The 18,817-nt window shown below is 41.0% G+C and overlaps 1 protein-coding gene across 1 annotated transcript in view; it reads left to right on the forward strand.

The window, feature by feature from the left end:
* The window catches only part of LOC117282927 (gastrula zinc finger protein xLCGF3.1-like), a 10,467-nt gene extending 6,981 nt beyond the window's left edge, over nt 1-3,486 (forward strand). Inside the window, exons 3-4 of the mRNA XM_033754536.1 lie at nt 1,982-2,671; nt 3,415-3,486. Coding sequence (XP_033610427.1) covers nt 1,982-2,671; nt 3,415-3,486 — 762 coding nt within the window. The remainder of the gene's footprint in view (nt 1-1,981; nt 2,672-3,414) is intronic.
* Nucleotides 3,487-18,817: the final 15,331 nt, after the last annotated feature.

Genomic DNA, 18,817 nt, shown 5'->3' on the forward strand with positions numbered 1-18,817 from the left:
TTTAGGTTTTTGTTTAAATATATTGTGTATTATTAGGTTCTGGGCATCATGATCAGAAAGACCATTTATGATGGGATATACAGTAAAATTAGTAAACTTGTATGTATTAATGAAAATATTATCAATTAAAGAATAAGAATCATTTTGGAATCTAGTAGGAAATTGGATTATACTATATAGTCCATGAGAGGCTAGTATTGAGTTTAGCTGCTGTTTGTGGGGAGAATCTTCGAGATAGTTGATGTTGAAGTCACCACATATTATTATATCCTTGGTGTGTGCAAAAATCATATTTAAAAGTTCGTTAAGGTTTTGAAAAAAATGCTGAAAGTTACCAGAAGGAGCTCTATAGATGGTAATAACACATATTTCATGAGCAGAGAGGTGTAACCTAACTGCACATACTTCTAAGTCCTTTTCTTTACAGTATTAATCCATATTAATTTTAGTAGAATAGATAGTTTCATGTACAAAAATACATGCACCACCATTCTTAAAGATGCTCCTACAAAAACTAGCCCCAAGTCTGAAACCCGCCATCAAAGTAGTGTCAATAGCAGTATCACGAAGATGATGCTCGGTCAAGCAAACAATATGAGAGGAATCCAGAGATGAAGAGATAAATAATTCGTCGAGCTTACTTATATTAAGTCCTCTAATGTTTTGATGATAAATGACTAGATCTTCATTACCAGTTTTAAGGGGCAGTGTTTGCTTAATAATTGCTTTTATTTTTGCTGTTCACTAAATAACTTTTATATGCAGCAGGTTTTGAAGTAGAGACTGGATGAGACTGCTTCAGACTCTACTGTGCCATTATCCACTCAAAGATGGATGGTGGAATCTACATTTATGGCTCCACCATGAAGTCCAGACTATTATAAATCCTATCCAAACACCGTGACTTGTATTAGCACTTGTGCCTTCTGCAATAGCTCTCTTAAGGAATCCAGAGAACCTCTCATCTTCCTGTAGTGGCATGTCTTGTTCTATACTAATTTGGTGAAGGAGGCAACACAACCCTATCCTTCTTATTGTGTAGTATTTCACCTTACCTACAACAGTAGATTCTTGCTGGACACCTGAACTTTTCAGCATGAATAAGTACCCCTATGCCATCTTCTGCATCTTTAGAATCATATGACATGTGCTCTTCAACACAATTAATGAGACTGTAGATTATTTTGGAACCATGATCCTTTCTATGATTATTCTGCCAAGGTTGGATGTGAACTGGAAATTGTGTTGCCATGTTGTAAAAAAAATTTACAAACAAAATTGGGAGCTGAAACCCAAACAATTTTGCAAAACACAAACCATTCAGAAATTTACTGTCATTTCTTAATTCAGCATTTATTGTTGTTACATCTTAGAATACTATCCATTATTAATCAAACCCCTTATACTGCCTTGGGGGTACGCGTAGTGATGAAGGAACTATGCTACAAGCCGGAAGGTCACGGGTTCAAGTCCCGATGAGGTCATTGGATTTTTTCAATTGACCTAATCCTTCTGGCAGCACTAGGCCCTGGGGTTTACTCAGCCTCTAACAGAAATGAGTACCAGGAATCAATTAAATGATTTTCCTGAGGAGTGAAGCGCGGCCGGCGCGTAAGACTGACAACCATACCGCCGTCTCTGAGCCGATTGTCAAGGTAATGTGGGACCCTTAACGTCTCACAACCCTATGGGCCTTCATGGCCTATTACAGGGATAGCTTTACTTCTTTTTTTTTTATTTATACTGCCTTACAAATGCATTACATTATTTAGTTTTGTAAATTGTTTCATAATGTAGGTGTAGTTTAGAGCCATACATGCTGGTGAATACACACTTGTACAAGCGCGCCCACTCTCTTTCTCTCCTCCCCACTTCTGTCCATCCATTCTCTCCTGTACCCTTAACGTCTCTATGTACTTGGTTATCAAACTTATTTCTCTTTATAGGAGAATTTTCCATGTTATTTCTTCTCATTTTTCAGATTATTCTGCACGAATGTCAACATGAATGCAGTGAGGAGTGGCCATGTTCCTGTGATGTCTCCAATAAATCTTTCAATCAAGAGTGTGATCTAGGGACACATCAGCCCATAGACCTATATGGTGAGGAGCAGAGATTTGACTGTCATATATGTAACAAGTCATTCACTCAACACAATAGTCTGAAGAGGCATGAGCGCATACATAGTGGGGAGCGGCCATTTTGCTGTGATGTGTGTAATAAGACTTTCAGTCGGCAAGATGATATGAAGACACATAAACGCATTCATAGTGGGGAGAAGCCATTCTGCTGTGCTGTGTGTAATAAGACTTTCAGTTGGCAGAATAATCTGAAGAGACATCAGCGCATACATAATGAAGAACAGCCATTTCACTGTGATGTGTGTAGTAAGTCATTCAGTGATCGGGATAATTGGAAAAGGCATCAGCACATACATAGTGAGGAGCGGCCTTTTTGCTGTGACGTGTGTACTAAGTCATTCAGTGATCGGGATAATTGGAAAAGGCATCAGCACATACATAGTGAGGAGCGGCCTTTTTGCTGTGACGTGTGTACTAAGTCATTCAGTGATAAGGGAAGTTTGAAGAGGCACCAGTTCATACATAATGGGGAGCTCCCTTTTTGCTGTGTCGTGTGTAATAAGTCATTCAGTCGGCAGTATAATCTGAAGGTACATCAAAGCATACATAGTGGGGAAAGGCCATTTTCTTGTCATGTGTGCAGTAAGACATTCAGTCACCAGAGTAAACTGAAGACACATGAACGCATACATAGTGGGGAGAAGCCATTTAGCTGTGATGTGTGTAGTAAGTCATTCAATCGACAGCATAATCTGAAGGTACATCAAGGCATACATAGTGGGAAACGACCATTTTCTTGTCATGTGTGCAGTAAGACATTCAGTCACCAGAGTAAACTGAAGACACATGAACGCATACATAGTGGGGAGAAGCCATTTAGATGTAACATATGTAGTAAGTCATTCAGTTGACAGCATAATCTGAAGCTACATCAAGGCATACATAGTGGGGAACGACCATTTTCCTGTCTAGTGTGTAATAAGTCATACAGCCAGAAGAATAAACTGAAGATACATGAACGCATACATAGTGGGGAGAGGCCATTTTACTGTGATGTGTGCAGTAAGTTATTCAGTGATCAGAAAATTCTGAAGAGGCACAAGTCCATACATAGTGGGGAGCGGCCTTTTTGCTGTATTGTGTGTAATAAGTCATTCACTCGGGAGGATAGTCTGAAGAGGCATCAGCGCATACATGGTGGAGAACAGCCATTTTGCTGTGATATGTGTAATAAGTTATTCAGTGATCAGGATAATTGGAAAAGGCATCAGTGTGTACATGGTGGGGACCGGTCATATAGGTGTGATGTGTGTGATAAATCATTCTGTCATAGCTTTCATCTGAAGCAACATCTACTCACTTGTGTGCAGTAAATCATGCAGCAGTAGAGATGAGTTTAGATTAAAGAAACAATATGTGTCTTGTTTCATTCCACAGTGCTGTTTGCTGATAAGTTACAGCATCCCACATGTTTTTTAGAATGCTACAAAATGCTGGATGTGTTTGTAGTTGCTAACTTTTTGGGGTGCCATGGGAACTGAAATGAGTCCCATGTTACAAAAGGTCAGTGCATATCAGTATCTGCACTGACTGCAGAATATGCACAAGACCATGTCTAGTTAGTTGAGAGTAAACAGACTTGACATGACATTCTGTTACATTTATGATGAAGTTAGTGATTAGTAAGGCTCAGTTATTGAAACTGACTGACTGTTTGTAAACATAATTCTGCAGCATCTTTCATCTTTTACTGAAAGTTTTCTATGCTCTTCCATTATCTCCTCTGAGTAAATTTGTTGGTCATCTTTCTGCTGGTGGTGGTCAATTTCTTGCATGCTCCACAATTCCCCTGGGTCTATTCTTCCAGCTGACTGTTGTGTTCTTTGGCTAGATTCCAGTCTTTATACTGCTTCCTCAGTCCTCCAACCAGTTTGACTGCAGCATCTTCCTTAGGGCACTCCTGGTGCTCCTTTTTGGATTACATTTCTTCTGAGGCTGGTTCTTTGCACTGGGGTTGTTCCATATTGGGTGGAGACACCATTGTTACTGGCTCATAGCGTGCCAGAGGGGATCATCTTGTGAGCCTGAATTATTAGTGGGCAGCATTCAAGACCCTCACCAGTGATGATATCACTTTCAAAATTACTCTAACACATAAATAAAGTCTTCTATATCTCCTTACACTAGCCATTTCTAGGTAACAGATCTAAACAATGAATATTCCTCCCCAAAGTTTTACCTATCTGTTTCCTGGTAATGGATTTTTAACACAGGCACTGTAACTGTTATACCACAGATATCACTGCACTACAGCACACATAAAATGTGTAGTCTTCACAGGCTGACTTCTTCTGCTCTTCTGTGCTCTGGTTCCAGTTCGCTCTTATAGCTTACTGCTATATTCCGGTCACTTACTGATCAGCTTAGGAATTCTGCTCACTTATGAAGACATGGCACAGACATGGATTTACAGAAGAAACACATCACGTGATTACTATCCAGGCAGTACATTGGCTCTCTCCTACTGAAAACTGACTGACTCATAGTGCCAATTGTCTTAAAGATAACTCATCTGCATGGACCCCACAAGTCAATTCTTCTTTTATTAAGGATGTCTGTTTACAGCTTCCTTGCCTGGCAATAGTTTTCCTTCTGTTCCATGTGTTTGCTTGGTGCAGACCACAGAAAACAGGTTCCCCTATATTGTTGTCACTTTCATGGGGGTGGGGGGTTTACCAGCCGTCGCATAGAAACGGCGGTTCTTTTACTGTTGACTGTATTCATGTTATATTTTAGCGTCCTGTTGCACTGATTTAAGTTCATGATTTGTTTATTCCGTCTTGCAGTGCATACACTTATCTATCTTCTTCTCTCACTTTCACTACATGTTTCGGCATAAGAATGCCATCTTCAGGTGCTACTCAATTCACGTCAAACTAGTACATTGTATGCCTTGTCTTCACTTTANGTATTCATTCCCATGAGAATGTTTATGAACATTCCTCAACTGTTACAGAAATGGCCCATATGTCACACTATGCTTCACTGATCATTGCAGACAAAACATCATTTTATGGGATATTTTTTATATTTGTTACTAAAGGAAGCTAAAAATAGAGATGTGTCGATTCTGTTTGTGTACAGCAGATTTAATTGGAAGGATCGTGAAAGACGCACATACCTCTTTTCACTCTAAACATCAGCTAGCAAAGAAACTGAATGGTTTGTCATGAGATTAAAAAAAGAAAGTTGTCTCGGTATGAGGCACTCCCCTCCCTTTAGATCTCAGTGACCCTAGAGGGAACAACCAACAGAAAATTATGAAGTAAGTTTAAATTTTAAGCTTAACTGAATAATTGTTTAATAAAATTACACAGTGTCATTAATATAATAAATTGTAATTAAGAGTTTCTTTTTTCCTTGGCACTACAGCCCCAGTGGGCCTAGGCCTACCTCCATGAACTTCTCCATTCACTTTGGTTTTTCTAGATCTTACATATTTGGTAGGACTACTTGGGTGAGTGATCAGCTCGTCGCAAGGCCTCTATCTGTATACAAACACAGAAAAACGTACACACATAAACTAAACATCCATGCCTTAAGTGGGATTCGAACCCACGATCCCGGTTTCCAAGTGAGCGAAGACAGTACATGCCTTAGACCGCTCGGATACCGTGACCGGCAATTAAGAGGTTTAAAATACTAAAATAACTTAAAAGCAGTAAGTTATAATTGGGGTGTTTAGTGGTGCAGTTACATTTTTCCTCACCCTCCCCAATATTTGAATTCGTAACAGCACAGCTCTCCACAAACACATATAGAACAACATCAAAGAACCCTCTTCTTGAGAATGACAAGGCGGCACACGTTCGGCCATTGTCTAGAGAAATAATAAGAGGGACGACAGGAACCCGCTTGGTTTACGAATTCAAATAGAGTCTTAACAAACCAGTTATAAATATTTTAAAATATTGGAACGGCCGCTGTAGTTGTAAAGACTCTAGATTTTATACCCAATTGTATATTATCTTATTTTATATGCATACATTTTAACTTACAGAACATATATTGTAATAGTAGCCTCTAATTGTATTGATGTAAAGGTGTCCCTCTGATTATGGTCTCTGAAGACCGAAACATGTAAGGGCATAAATATCTAAAATAAGAAAAACCTTCACCAGTCACACTGGACAGAACTGTTTAACTTTTCATGATATCGTTAGTGTGACGAACCAGAATGAAACAAATCAAATACAATAAGGAATCTTCGGGACCCATACAAGAGTGGAAATATCTTGAACTGCCAAGTGACTATCGGCTTATCGACGAGACTGATCTTTGAAATTAATGTTTGTTGTTGCTGTTGTGCAAAATCAGTGAATTAGCTGATGAGACTGAATGAAGTCAAGAGAAAAATTGTTCTTGTTTTAATGCACAAGGTTGTAGATTCAGATCCCACTTGAAGCATGAATATGTGCGTTCTCTGAGCTGTTAAGAACCATCAGAACCTCCCAACATCTGGTTTTTGACTTAATCTTGGCTGGTTAGCAGGGTAATAACGCCTGAGACTGGCATGCATGCTAGTCAGAATACCAGCGAAGAATGAAGTATCTTCTCTGAGGAATCTCATGGTTTCTGTTGGTTCGCCAAGGAAAATATTGGGACGGGGCCTCAACTCCTTGGTGACATAACTCCGTGGCCTTCAGTCCGCAAGCGAACTATACCGACCGAGAGACCGCCGCTTGTCAGCGAAGTTAGTGCCAACCTTTGCGGATAGAGGGTGTCGTGTGGTCAGCACAAGAGATTCCCAAGGCCGTTAGTCTCGGTTTTCTAGACCGGAGCCGCTACTTTCTCTTTGGTGACATAGGGCATTTAAAAGCAACCTTACAGTGCAGATGGAGGATACTGAAATATCCTCATCCAAAATGTGGAAGTTTATCGAAAACTGCAGTAAAATAAAAAAGAATGGAATTTTAAAGCGAAAAATTAACCGTATATTCAGTGTGAGTGTCCCCAAAAAGCAGTTAGTTAAAATATGATGTAAAATCCTAAAAGGGAACATTTTAAAGTTGAAAAATGAACACTGTGCTCTGTGTAGAAAATAACTTTGGGGTTTAAATATTGTACTTTTATTTAGGCTTGCAAGTGTCTGAAAGACAAGCGCCCCTTCCATAACGTAAGCAATTCTTCGACTGAATATTCTGCTCATTAAGGAATAAGTTCTGAAAGTTATCTTTCAGATGCGACAGGACAGGAAGGATTTTGTAAAGTTATGCAGGGCTTTCATAATTTGTTTTGTTAATGTTGTCGTAAGAATTTCATTATTAGTTGGAGCCTGTCTCCTGATATCACATCGCCAGATTGTGGAGCTGGCAGTATTCTCTTCCTTGAAAAATATGCGCGAAGTGTGGGATTTCGAATGATCCCCATTAGAAAATACAAAATAATTAATTTTCTGTTACTGGTGCCCATTGTCCTATAAAAGATCTAAAAGAAAAATTCTCCTTCTAGAATTCATAAATTGTTCTGCATAACGATTCATTTACACAAATATTTTATGACCTATGTCTGCTAAATAATAATAAATAATAATAAAAACACAGGCACAATACTCGCGAGCCAGACTCGTATGTGTACGGGCCCCTTAAATGCTCTAAATGATACTGCACAGAATCTTGAGGTGGTACAATGAAACATAAAGACTTAACAAAATGCTCGAGATCTGTCGCTCCAAGCGGAGACATGCTGGACATTCAATGCACAAGAATACGGTTTACTTTTTGGATCAGAGAACTTCATTGAGCAACATGGACCTCTAAGTTTTATCCGTTTTATCTATACATCAAGGGTATCCAAACTACGGCCCGCGGGCCACATCCGGCTCGCGAAAGAATTGTGCAGAAATGCGCCAATGGAACTAATTTTCCAATGAGTACTGGTAAAAGAAAAACTTATTCATAGATTTCAAATTCATTAATTCAGACTATGTTTAAAATATATTGATATTCCATATTATGTTAATATTAATATTATTTACAATTTTACTAATTCTGGACCGTATACTGCGCGGTATTTCTTCGTACTTGTTCGGCCTCGATCGGCAGTGTCACTTCGTGGCAATGTAGGTAGCGCGAGCAGTTCGTTACTAGCCGTCTTCTTCCAGTGGTGCAGTGTAATTGTAACAGATCATCACCACCGCCGGTGTCGTACTTATTACCATTTTTTTTTTATTAGAAGCTACTTATGCCCAGCTTTGCTCTAACTGTTCCGAGAATTGGTAGCGAAGAATATTGATAAGGCTGCCGGAAATTTAGTCCCTTTTACAAAGGCCGGCGTGGTACGGCTATCGGTTACCACTCCCAGCCGACAAAGGATGTTTCCAGAACGTTTCCTAGAGTTACTAAGTTCTTATTTTGTCCGGCCCGTTGAAAGTACTGAATTACCTAATGTGGCCCGCGTTTCGAAAAGTTTGGAGACCTCTGCTATACATGGACGTATCAGTTGCCCTCACGTGATGTGTACCATATGGAAGGAACAACACTTCATTGAAAGTAGCAGGATTTTTCTCTTGGACAGTTATACATATACAGAGTGTCCCAGGAGGAATGGACCAAACTTCGGGAGGGTGTTCCTTATGTTAAAGTATGCCGATATAACCCAAAACACCTATGTCCAAAGTTGAACGGTTACGGAGATAATGGCCAGAGAAGTGTGCAACTTTGACCGGCGTTGCACACTTGTTGATTACAAAATACATATTAAAATTGGCAGGAATATGTGGATTCTGTAACGTTAATAATGTACGTAACATCAAACTAACTTGTGAGTGACATGAAGCCATAAAATTGAAGTACAAAGTACTCGCTCGCCATGTCATAATTGTCCTTAGGGTTTCCAGGCACTATACATGACACATAAATGGCAAGCGCTGACGTAACGTACTGACTGCGCGTTCTGATAAAGCCAACTACATAAGCACGGCTAGGGTGAATCACGGCACTCAAGGACAAACAAAGATAAGGCCTCTCAGCTGATAGGTATAATCCGTGGACCCGTTAGAAGACTACACTTTTCTCGGGCCATTATCTCCGTAACCGTTCAACTTTGGACATAGGTGTTTTGGGTTATATCGGCATACTTTAACATAAGGAACACCCTCCCGAAGTTTGGTCCATTCCTCCTGGGACACCCTGTATATATCAACAGCCAGAGCGAAGCTGCATCTATAACACAACGCATTCAGATTCCCTGTAAGCTGCAGAGACATGCTTACGAGGCAGTTTTAGTCTATAGGCGCAGCGTAGGACTGAGGTCGGCGGCATATGACAACAAATAGCTGGTCAGTAAGAGATACTGATGTCGGCGCCAAAGGATTAAAGCAATTGATCGTCCAACGTTATTACTTTATTATTCTTAGTGGGGTGAGACTGAGTCCATTTGGTACCGCGGCCACTGGCCAATTGTACCAGCCCCTGATGATAGATGATGGTGATTGTGGAGCAATTAGTAGAGTGAAGATTGGCAGGGGAAACCGAAGTACTCGGAGAGAACCTGGCCCAGCGCCACTTTGTCCACCACAAAGCCCATATTACCAGACCGGGCTCGAACCCGGGCAGCCGCGATGGAAAGCCAGCGACTAACCGCCAGACCTATGGCCCGGTCTATCGATCGCCAAATTCAAAACTAATCACTACGAGATCTGCAGTTCGAAGGTCAGGTGAGCAGTGACATTATGAGCTTCTGAAATATGGCGCCACGTAGTTTGGTAGGTGAGTACTAACTTTTCGGGGGGAAATTTTGCCTCGATCTTACGGTGGATGGTATAAATGTTAGCACCCATTTACCAAATTACACAGCGTCACGTGAGGTTGTAATCATAAAATAACTAATCTAAACTCTCGTTCTGTTAAGCGAAGTTAAAAACATGGCTCTTCCTGGGTGTGTATTCAAACATACAGGGACCAAATGGTAATGTGAGAAAGAGGTTTGAGGTTAAATTTACACCAGTTTGTGAATGTCAGAAAAATTGATATACCGGCAGGTGAATTCAATCCCATTTTATGATGTGTTATACTGGCTTCATTTCATTATTAGATTAATTAACTGGATAGTTTTAAGTAATCATCCCTTACATAAAATTACCATAATAGGTCATACAGTCCCAAATCATATCTTCATAAGAACTGCCGGAAACAGTAAACATATTATGTAATAACTGTGTAGTATGTATTAATACTGTGACATGTTTGCTCAATGCCGTGACAGCACAACCAGAACAGACGTCCGTTGCTACGCAATGGCTCTGTAAAAACGTTTCCATGGAAACCAGCTCACGTGACCGCAGTAAAAGGCGCCCACGCAACGATAGAATTATTGGAGGCGGCATTCTCTGATACGTCTGCTCGGATTCTACGCAACGAGATCTAATTAGAGACGAAAAGAAAAAGGAACCCAATGCCTGGGGTACAACTGGACCACCCCGTTCCTGAAGGACATGAAATCGGGACCTTACACCCCAGGTTGGAGGAGTCTCGAATCTGAGACAATATTTTCACGTGTCACAGTGACTAAGACGCGAGTTTGGATTGGTCAGTCAGTTTTCTGGTTGTAACTACAAATAATGGCAACATTTTCAGTATTACTGTAATTATAACACACAAAGTATTCTATTCACAAGTTGAGTCTTCATACGTCTTCTACGAACTTTCCGTGACTGTCTTCTACCGAGAACCGACTGAACTGTCAAGTCGAAGTCACACTGCGACTCACAGTCATTTGGCAAGTCTTGGTGTCGAGCCCATCTGGGGCTTACAACCAGATATTTATTACTGTTTGACAGTTACGGTCTTGTTTTTGTGTGGAGCCCTCTCTGACGAGAGAACGGGTCTGTCTTTTTTATATGCTGCTGGTCCTTGCCAGCGCAGTCTTTCTCGGGTCCGGGTCCCTAGGGACTCGCGACCATATTTTACTCTCTCAGATTTGAGACTTCCTTTTTCGTCACCTCCTACGACTCGCAGTGTCACCGTGGAGGTATTCGACAGCGCGTTCACACGGGTGTGGCTGAACTTCTTGTATTATTCTCGTTATATAGCCTCCGCACGGACTATGCACAGAAAACACAGTTCTGTTTTTGCATTAAGAAGACAAAACAGAGAACAATTTACGTGATTCCTAGCCAGCGTCTTCATTCGTGCGCTGTTGCCTAGCAACGCGCAATAACATCCCTCCACTGAGACACACCTTCCGTTGTTGCCTTTCGTGTATTCGGTCGAGGGGTGTTTACCGGTCTGTTACCTAGCAAGGCTCTGGCCGTTCATATTACAGTAAAATATGACCATGTGTCCCGCGGTACTCGGATTCAAGAATAACCATGAATGAATTCCTAATATAAAGCTGTCACCTGCTTTACGTTTCACACCATGCTGGATCAACCTGTTAAAAGCCGTTGGCAGGCATCTGCCTGGCAGTATTCCTGCAGAGGACATCATTGTGTTCCTCCAGGAGCTAGGCTATGTCATTAGCACAAAACAAATGACCGCTATGGAGGACTCACACAAACTCCCTGCTTAATAAAATTTGCGAAAAATAAAAAATCGCAAGAAATATTTAAACTTACGTCAGTCTATAATTCTGTCGCGTGTTGCCTATATAACGCGACAAATAAATTCATGCAGGTCTCGGATTTAGCGAATGTTTTTATCGGCCAATCTCCTCTACACTTACAAGTACAATTATTCACAATCACAATTACTGCCTCGAAGCCAACTGAAGACTGACTACTCTTCTAAGGTCAGCTACAAACTGCCTCGTCTCCAAGTCCAAGTCACATTGCGACTGACAGTCAGTCAGTAAGTAAGTCTTAGTGTCGAGCCCCGTCTGGGGTTCATGACCAGATATTTATTGCTGTTGAACGTTACCATTTTGCTTTTTGTGGGGCGCCCTCTCTGACGAGAGGACGGGTCTATCTTTCAACATGCTGCTGGCCCTTGCCAGCGCAGTCTTTCTCGGGTCCAAGTTCCTTGGGACTTGTGACCATATTTTACTGTCTCAGATTTGAGACTTCCCTTTTCGTCGCCTCCTACGACTCACAGGGTCACGGTGGAGGTATTCAACCCCGCCTCCACGCGGACTTACTCTTCGACCTCTTGTCTCTTGCTTCGTCTCAAGTCAAAGTCACATTGCGACTGACGGTCAGTCTGTCTTGGTGCGCCCTCTCTGACGAGAGGTCGGGTCTGTCATTTGTCAGTCATAGTCGATAGTATTAGTCCATTGTCACTATGTACACTTATTTACAATTGAGTCTTAATATCTAGTATGTATAATATATAGAAGGCCTCAAGTCAAAGTCAAGTCAGTCACATTGCGACTGACAGTCAGTCAGTCAGTAAGTCTTGGTGTCGATCCTTTTGTCGCAGCTGGACATTTACAACTTCCACAAGATCTGGATAGGGAATATCATCCCGAAGGGTTCATTCCGCTCACTGCTACCGAAATGTTGCTTCAATATGTAATTCATGTGTAAACGGTTAGGTTGTTAGCCACTGTATAGCAATGGTTGCTTTCCGATTGTAGTGTTGTAGCGGGAAAATTGGTCATTGCTATCGAAATCAACTCTGATCTCCTCTACCATTCCAACTTTCTGGCACACAACAATATAATTATAAATCACAAAATGGGCTGACACGGTGCATCAGCTGTCAGCGTTTTGTTCATATCTTGGTGTACTATAAACAGCCTCCACGCTGCCTCTGTGTGTGTGTGTGTGTGTGTGGTGATGGGGTGGGGTGGATACTCAGAGAGTGTCCAGACTTGCTTCAGTTGCCACTTGAAAGAACTTACCCAGCAAGATATACTGGCTGCAGCTATGAGAGAAAGCAATTGCAGCGCAAGGAGGACCTGCGAGCGACGAAACCGGGGTGAACAGGGAGACTATTCTTCTCCAAACAAATGGTTCCCGTTGTGTTGTGGGGATCTGCAAGCAGATAACCATTCTCATCCTTCACAATGTTACCTCTAGGTTGGTAACCCCTATTAAAGTCATTTTATTCCTCTATACAGGTATCTAATATCATTGCTCTTAGTGTTCGTTCCAAAATACTTATTTTTTTGTCAGATATTCCTTTTTTTTTATTGACATAACCCAACAAGAAAAAATGCGTCTTCCTAGACAGGGCATTTCCAGGAAGATGGATCGCCAGAGACGGTCCAATGCCTTGGCCTCCACGTTCACCAGACAGCACCATTGGATTGTTTCCTGTGGGGTTATGGCAAGAGCAGTGTGTTCCGAACACCAGTTAACGGACTTGATGACCTGAACACCCGCATCAGGAATGCGATCTTGGCTATTCCAGCGGACATGCTCCACTGAACATGACAAGAGCTCGAATATCGCCTGGACGTTCTCCGTGCTACCAAGGGAACCCATATCGAGGTCAACTGAGGTCAATAAAAAACTTCCAGAGTTTCAATACGATCTGCCATGAACCGCATGTTGCTAGCTCAATTTGTTTGCGCGCCGGAAGTTTTCAAACCTAATGAGACTTTGTGGACATTCTGCATTTCTCTCAGTTATTAAACGTACATAGGGTCATTGATGTTAGGCAGATAGAAATACTCACACATACAGCTGAACCGTTAGTACCTGATCCTAGCCCTTTTGAGTTCGAAATTGCTATTGCAAAGTTGAAAAGTTATAAATCGCCATGTAGTTATCAAGTTCCGGCAGAACTGATTCAAGCAGGAGGTGAAATATTATGATCTATGATCCATATGTTAATTAATCCTATTTGGAATAAGGAAAAATTTCCTGATCGGTGGAAGTAGTCTATTATTGTACCCTTTCGCAAGAAGGGTGACAAAACTGACTGTAGTAATTATCGGGGGAAATCACTGCTATCAACTTCATGCAAAATTTTATCCAATATTCCTCTCTCAAAGTTAAGTCCATACATAGATGTAATTATTGCGGATCATCAGTGTGGGTTTCGACGTAACAGATCAACTACAGATCAGATCTTTTGCATTCGTCAGATAACCTTTTGTCTTCTCATCTACTGTCTATAAACATAAAAATTAGAATATACAAAAGTATAATTTTTCCTGTGGTTCTGAATGGGTGTGAAACTTGGTCTCCAACAGTAAGAGAGGAACATAGACTGAGGGTGTTTGAGAACAGGATGTTGAGGATAATATTTGAACCGAAGAGGGATGAAGTGACAGGAAGTTGGAGAAAACTGCATGATGAGGAGCTTCATAACTTGTACTCTTCTCCAAGTATAATTAGAGTGATCAAGTCAAGGAGGATGAGATGGTCAGAACATTGCAACACGAATGGGGAAATGAGGAATGCATACAGAATATTGATGGGAAATCCAGAATGAAAGAGTCCACTGGGAAGACCAAGGCGTAGGTGGGTGAACAATATTAAAATTAATGTTGGAGAGACAGGATGTGATGTTATGGATTGGACTGATCTGACTTAGGATAGGGAACAGTGAAGGACTCTCGTGAACACGGTACTGAACCTTCGGGTTCCATAAAATGCTGGGAAGTTCTTGAGTAGCTGCATAATTGCCAGGTTCTCAAGAAGGGCTCAGCTCCGTGAGTGAGTGCATGCTTGGGCTTAACTCTTCAGCTATACCTTACTCACCTAACAAACAACATTCTGCTCTGCTAATTTCAAGTATTATCCCGCCCTTGGGGCCAAAGGCAATGATCCTGGGGCAGGATACGACTTCACTTCCTCTGGACAATGAGTAAACTAAGGTACCTCCAGTCTGAATATATAGGACTACAAGTGCATGAACATATTATCACAAGTATGAGTGACTATAGACAGAGTTGGATTGGATCTACTGAACACTTACAGATCGTACCTACAATTAACTACAGGACTATAGCTGATTCACACACTCCACAATTCACTACAGCACGCACAATTTATTCTGTCTGCCGTATCTTCACCGGTTTTCATCTGGTAACTGCTTCCAATGCCATAGCTTCCTCAGCTTCCATGTTTACATCCTTAATGGCCGGTGACGGTCTCACACCTGACTCTCAGGCTGGCGGTCATCTCACACCAACCATCTACTCTTCAGACTGACTCACGGTCGTCTCTAGACTATCAGCTAAATCACTCACCAACCAACTCACATCACTCCAAGTCACATTGCGACTGATGGACAGTCAGTCAGTCAGTAAGTAGTGGTGTCGAGCTCCGGCTGGAGCTCATGACTAGATACTTGTTACTGTTTGGCATTTATGGTCTTGTTTTTGTGGGGCGCCCTCTGATGAGAGAATGGGTCTGCCTTTTGTATATACGGCTGGCCTTGTCAGTGCAGTCTTTCTCGGGCCTGAGTCCCTTGGGACTTGTGACCATATTTTACTGTCTCCCACCGCACCCGCTCCTTATGTAGCCTCGGCACGGACCGCATAGAAAACGCCTCTCCCAACAGTTCCTCTATTGTTGCGTGAATCGCCAAGCGGTGTATTGTCTAGTAATGACCTGCATGTTGATGTTGGCGTGTTTACTGCCATTGCTTAGCAACAACCTTTGTTTACAGAGTAATTACTTAGAAACGGGTCTACATGCTACAAAATTTTTAATTAAAAGATAACTGATGGTGTTCCCGATCCTAATAAGTGTATCTGCAGGAAAGCAAACACTTCAATTCTTTCAGCAGTTGATCGAAGTTACGGAAAACCAAAAGAAACACGCTTGACTGAATTTAATCTACTCTGAAATCAAGCTTGTTTTATTCTATTAATCCAATGTTCTATTACCAGAAGATGAGAGGCGTATTTTAAAAAAATTAAGCATGAATAATTTTGTTTTAGTGTTTGTCATAAAAATGAAAGTGATCTCCAACAGTGATTGTTGATTTATCCACTACATAGTTTTTACTAAGTGTTGTGCCCTGAAGGCCGACTCCCGGTAACATGTTAAAAGAGTATTTAATTTTTTTATTTTAGGGGAAAACGTTGGCTAGAATAGAATAAGTATTAGGGAAATACTGTAAGATGTATGAAATAGAATGTAGAGAAGGGTTAAGAAACTTTAAGGAATTTGTACGTATGGAATTAGACGGACGTTAGCCCGAGACGTGTCGATGTCCTGTCAGCATAATGATGTTGAAGGTAAAAGCGCTTAGCCAAACGGACTAGCCGTAAGAGGCGCGTCCACCCCCAAGGATCCCAGCCAACGAGAGCTAGCCACTTGGGACATAACGTCATTGTAGGCGGACTTGCACCCTCCGGGAAAGTAACGAGTTAGCAAGAATAAAGGTATATAACCCGGGGAGTGAATTATTATGGGGAATATTCAAACAGTAATTTTGGGCAGTTTTAGCCGGAGGCTATGCTGGAAGAGAATTTGACTGGATGCCGGACAATGCCATCTGTCTGCAGTCTCAACGCAAAGTAAGTGGAACTACTCTTATCGCCATGCTATTTAATTGTGATATTATTAAAGTGTAACTTCCCCAATGGGACATGAGTTAGGAACGTTAGAACAAGTGTACAGGGCATAAGAGTGATTCATCAGAGGGATGCAGAGGTAGACGTGTGTAACAGACTGCAGAGGGTGTGTCTAGATGCAGGGATGTGTAAAGATATATATATATATATGTATGCAGGGGATAAGAGAGGTGTAGTGGAGATACATGGATGAGTGGAATAGGGAAAAGAGGAGACTAGCGACCCTCAACTGGGTGAAAAGAGAGGCAAAGATGAGGTCCAAAGAATCGCCTAGAAACGTGTAATATGTAATCTGACACCAGTCGGCTCTTTATAATGTATATAGCTCTATATTGATTGTTTATAACCAATATAGGGTAGCATAGGGTGAGAATGTGGGTTTCTGTTGATGTGATTTCTTTCCTTACCGCATTTCGCACCCGCGCCCTCCTGACAAACCCTGTTAACTGCGAGCACCTAGCCAATGAAGCAACGGCCGAGGAAGTAATTTAACCGTTTTCTTACCCCCCCTCCTGTTAAGGCAGTACACTAAGAGTACTAACCAAATGGATAAGTATCGATTAACAGGGAATATTTGCATGCCACTTTAATGTTTGTTTATTCTATGGAAAGAATTCATCGAAGCGTTAATTACTCAGTTTAACTAAAATAAGGGACCTCTGTAATTACAGAATATCACTTTCCTTTCTCAGATTAGTTATACAATTGACAACAAATATGAAGGGCATAAATGTTAGGGGGTCATTCGTTGTGCTTCACAAATGTGTTAAGTTTACACATAGCACTTTAAAAGACTTGCAAGAGAACAAGAGAAGTTCACATATCTGCAGTCCTAGCTGCAAACCAACTGACATGTGTGATCACTTTCAACTATTTACAGGTGTACCAAGAATATTTATATCGTCACATGTTTCACAAGAAAGTGTAAATTTCCATAGGATTCCTGCATATGAATGGCGTGAGCTATTGCAACCGCATATATTTCCTGATTAAGTTTCAAGATATCGATAAATAGGTTATATTCCTTTGAACCACACTGCACGCCAAGAACTTTCATAAAAAGGTCCATGTTCCTCAAAGTGCACTAATTTGTTTTCTGAGAAAAACAAAGGTATCATAATGAACTTTGCTAGAAGTTCCAGAACTTAATATTTCCAAGGCAATATTCACATTGATTTTTTTAAAAAATTCAGGTCAGGGTCAAGATCGCTCAGGTGTGATTGAGGTATTAAATGAGTCCCCCGTCGATGATCAAGAAGGATCAGACTGTTGACCAGAGTTGCATCGATTTTTATCACTACATCATGTTAAATGTCATTATTACCTTTCATACCGTTTAGTACTCTGCTTTCCATATTTCCAGCAGCCATAGTACTGGCAAATTTTCACTGTGCGGAACAGGCTTCATGGCTGACGGTAAATGCTGATATTGTGCCATATGCCTGCTTTTCAGTAATGAGTATTATGCATGTGAATCGGAAATATTAATCTATTAACTGGACTCCAAACAATCTTCATATAGTGAGGATAGTGAAATTCTGACCAGACCTACTTAGCGAGTTCGTCGAAGTCTTACATTTGCGATACAGAGTACTCATATGTGGGGTGACCCTCACCTTACTAAGGCCTGAACGTTTTGGCAGACTTTATTCATGTTCGATAATTATGAGTTCATCTGTCGTAGATCGGTGGCTGATGACAATGATCATTCTATTTCGAAAAATAGGGTACCTTCAGCAGGACCCACAAACACAAAAGTTGCGACTTTCTAGAAAAATGCTCTAATGATTTTCAACAAGTTTTGGATATTTATGGAGAACATCTCCTTGAATAGAACTTCATAGGTAACACCTTCAAAAAATAACAGTACACCCTCTATATGAGAATGTATTTTCATTGTCCGCACCAATTTTCAAAATATTTACCACAAATAATTTCAATATGGCGGGTGTATGAAACACACATCACTCGGCATAAAGTCCTGAAATTTCTCTTAGTAACAGGTCTCCAAAACGATCAGCAACTTCTGTTAAAAGTAATATTTTGAAATGCAGTACATACAGTGGCTTTGCAAAATGTATGTTCAGCTTTCTGTGTGGTGCTGAAGAAAACTGCATAATGGGGAGCTTCATAACTTTTAGTCCTCTGAAAGTGATGGAGAAAATGGTGGCTAGGCATATCAGGGACAGGGTGTTGAGGACATATCCTCTACACTGAAACCAGCATGCCTACCAAACGGCAAATCTACTGAAAACGCACTA

The sequence above is a fragment of the Cryptotermes secundus genome, unplaced genomic scaffold (assembly GCF_002891405.2).
Source record: "Cryptotermes secundus unplaced genomic scaffold, Csec_1.0 scaffold417, whole genome shotgun sequence".
In the NCBI taxonomy this organism is placed as follows: Eukaryota; Metazoa; Arthropoda; class Insecta; order Blattodea; family Kalotermitidae; genus Cryptotermes; species Cryptotermes secundus.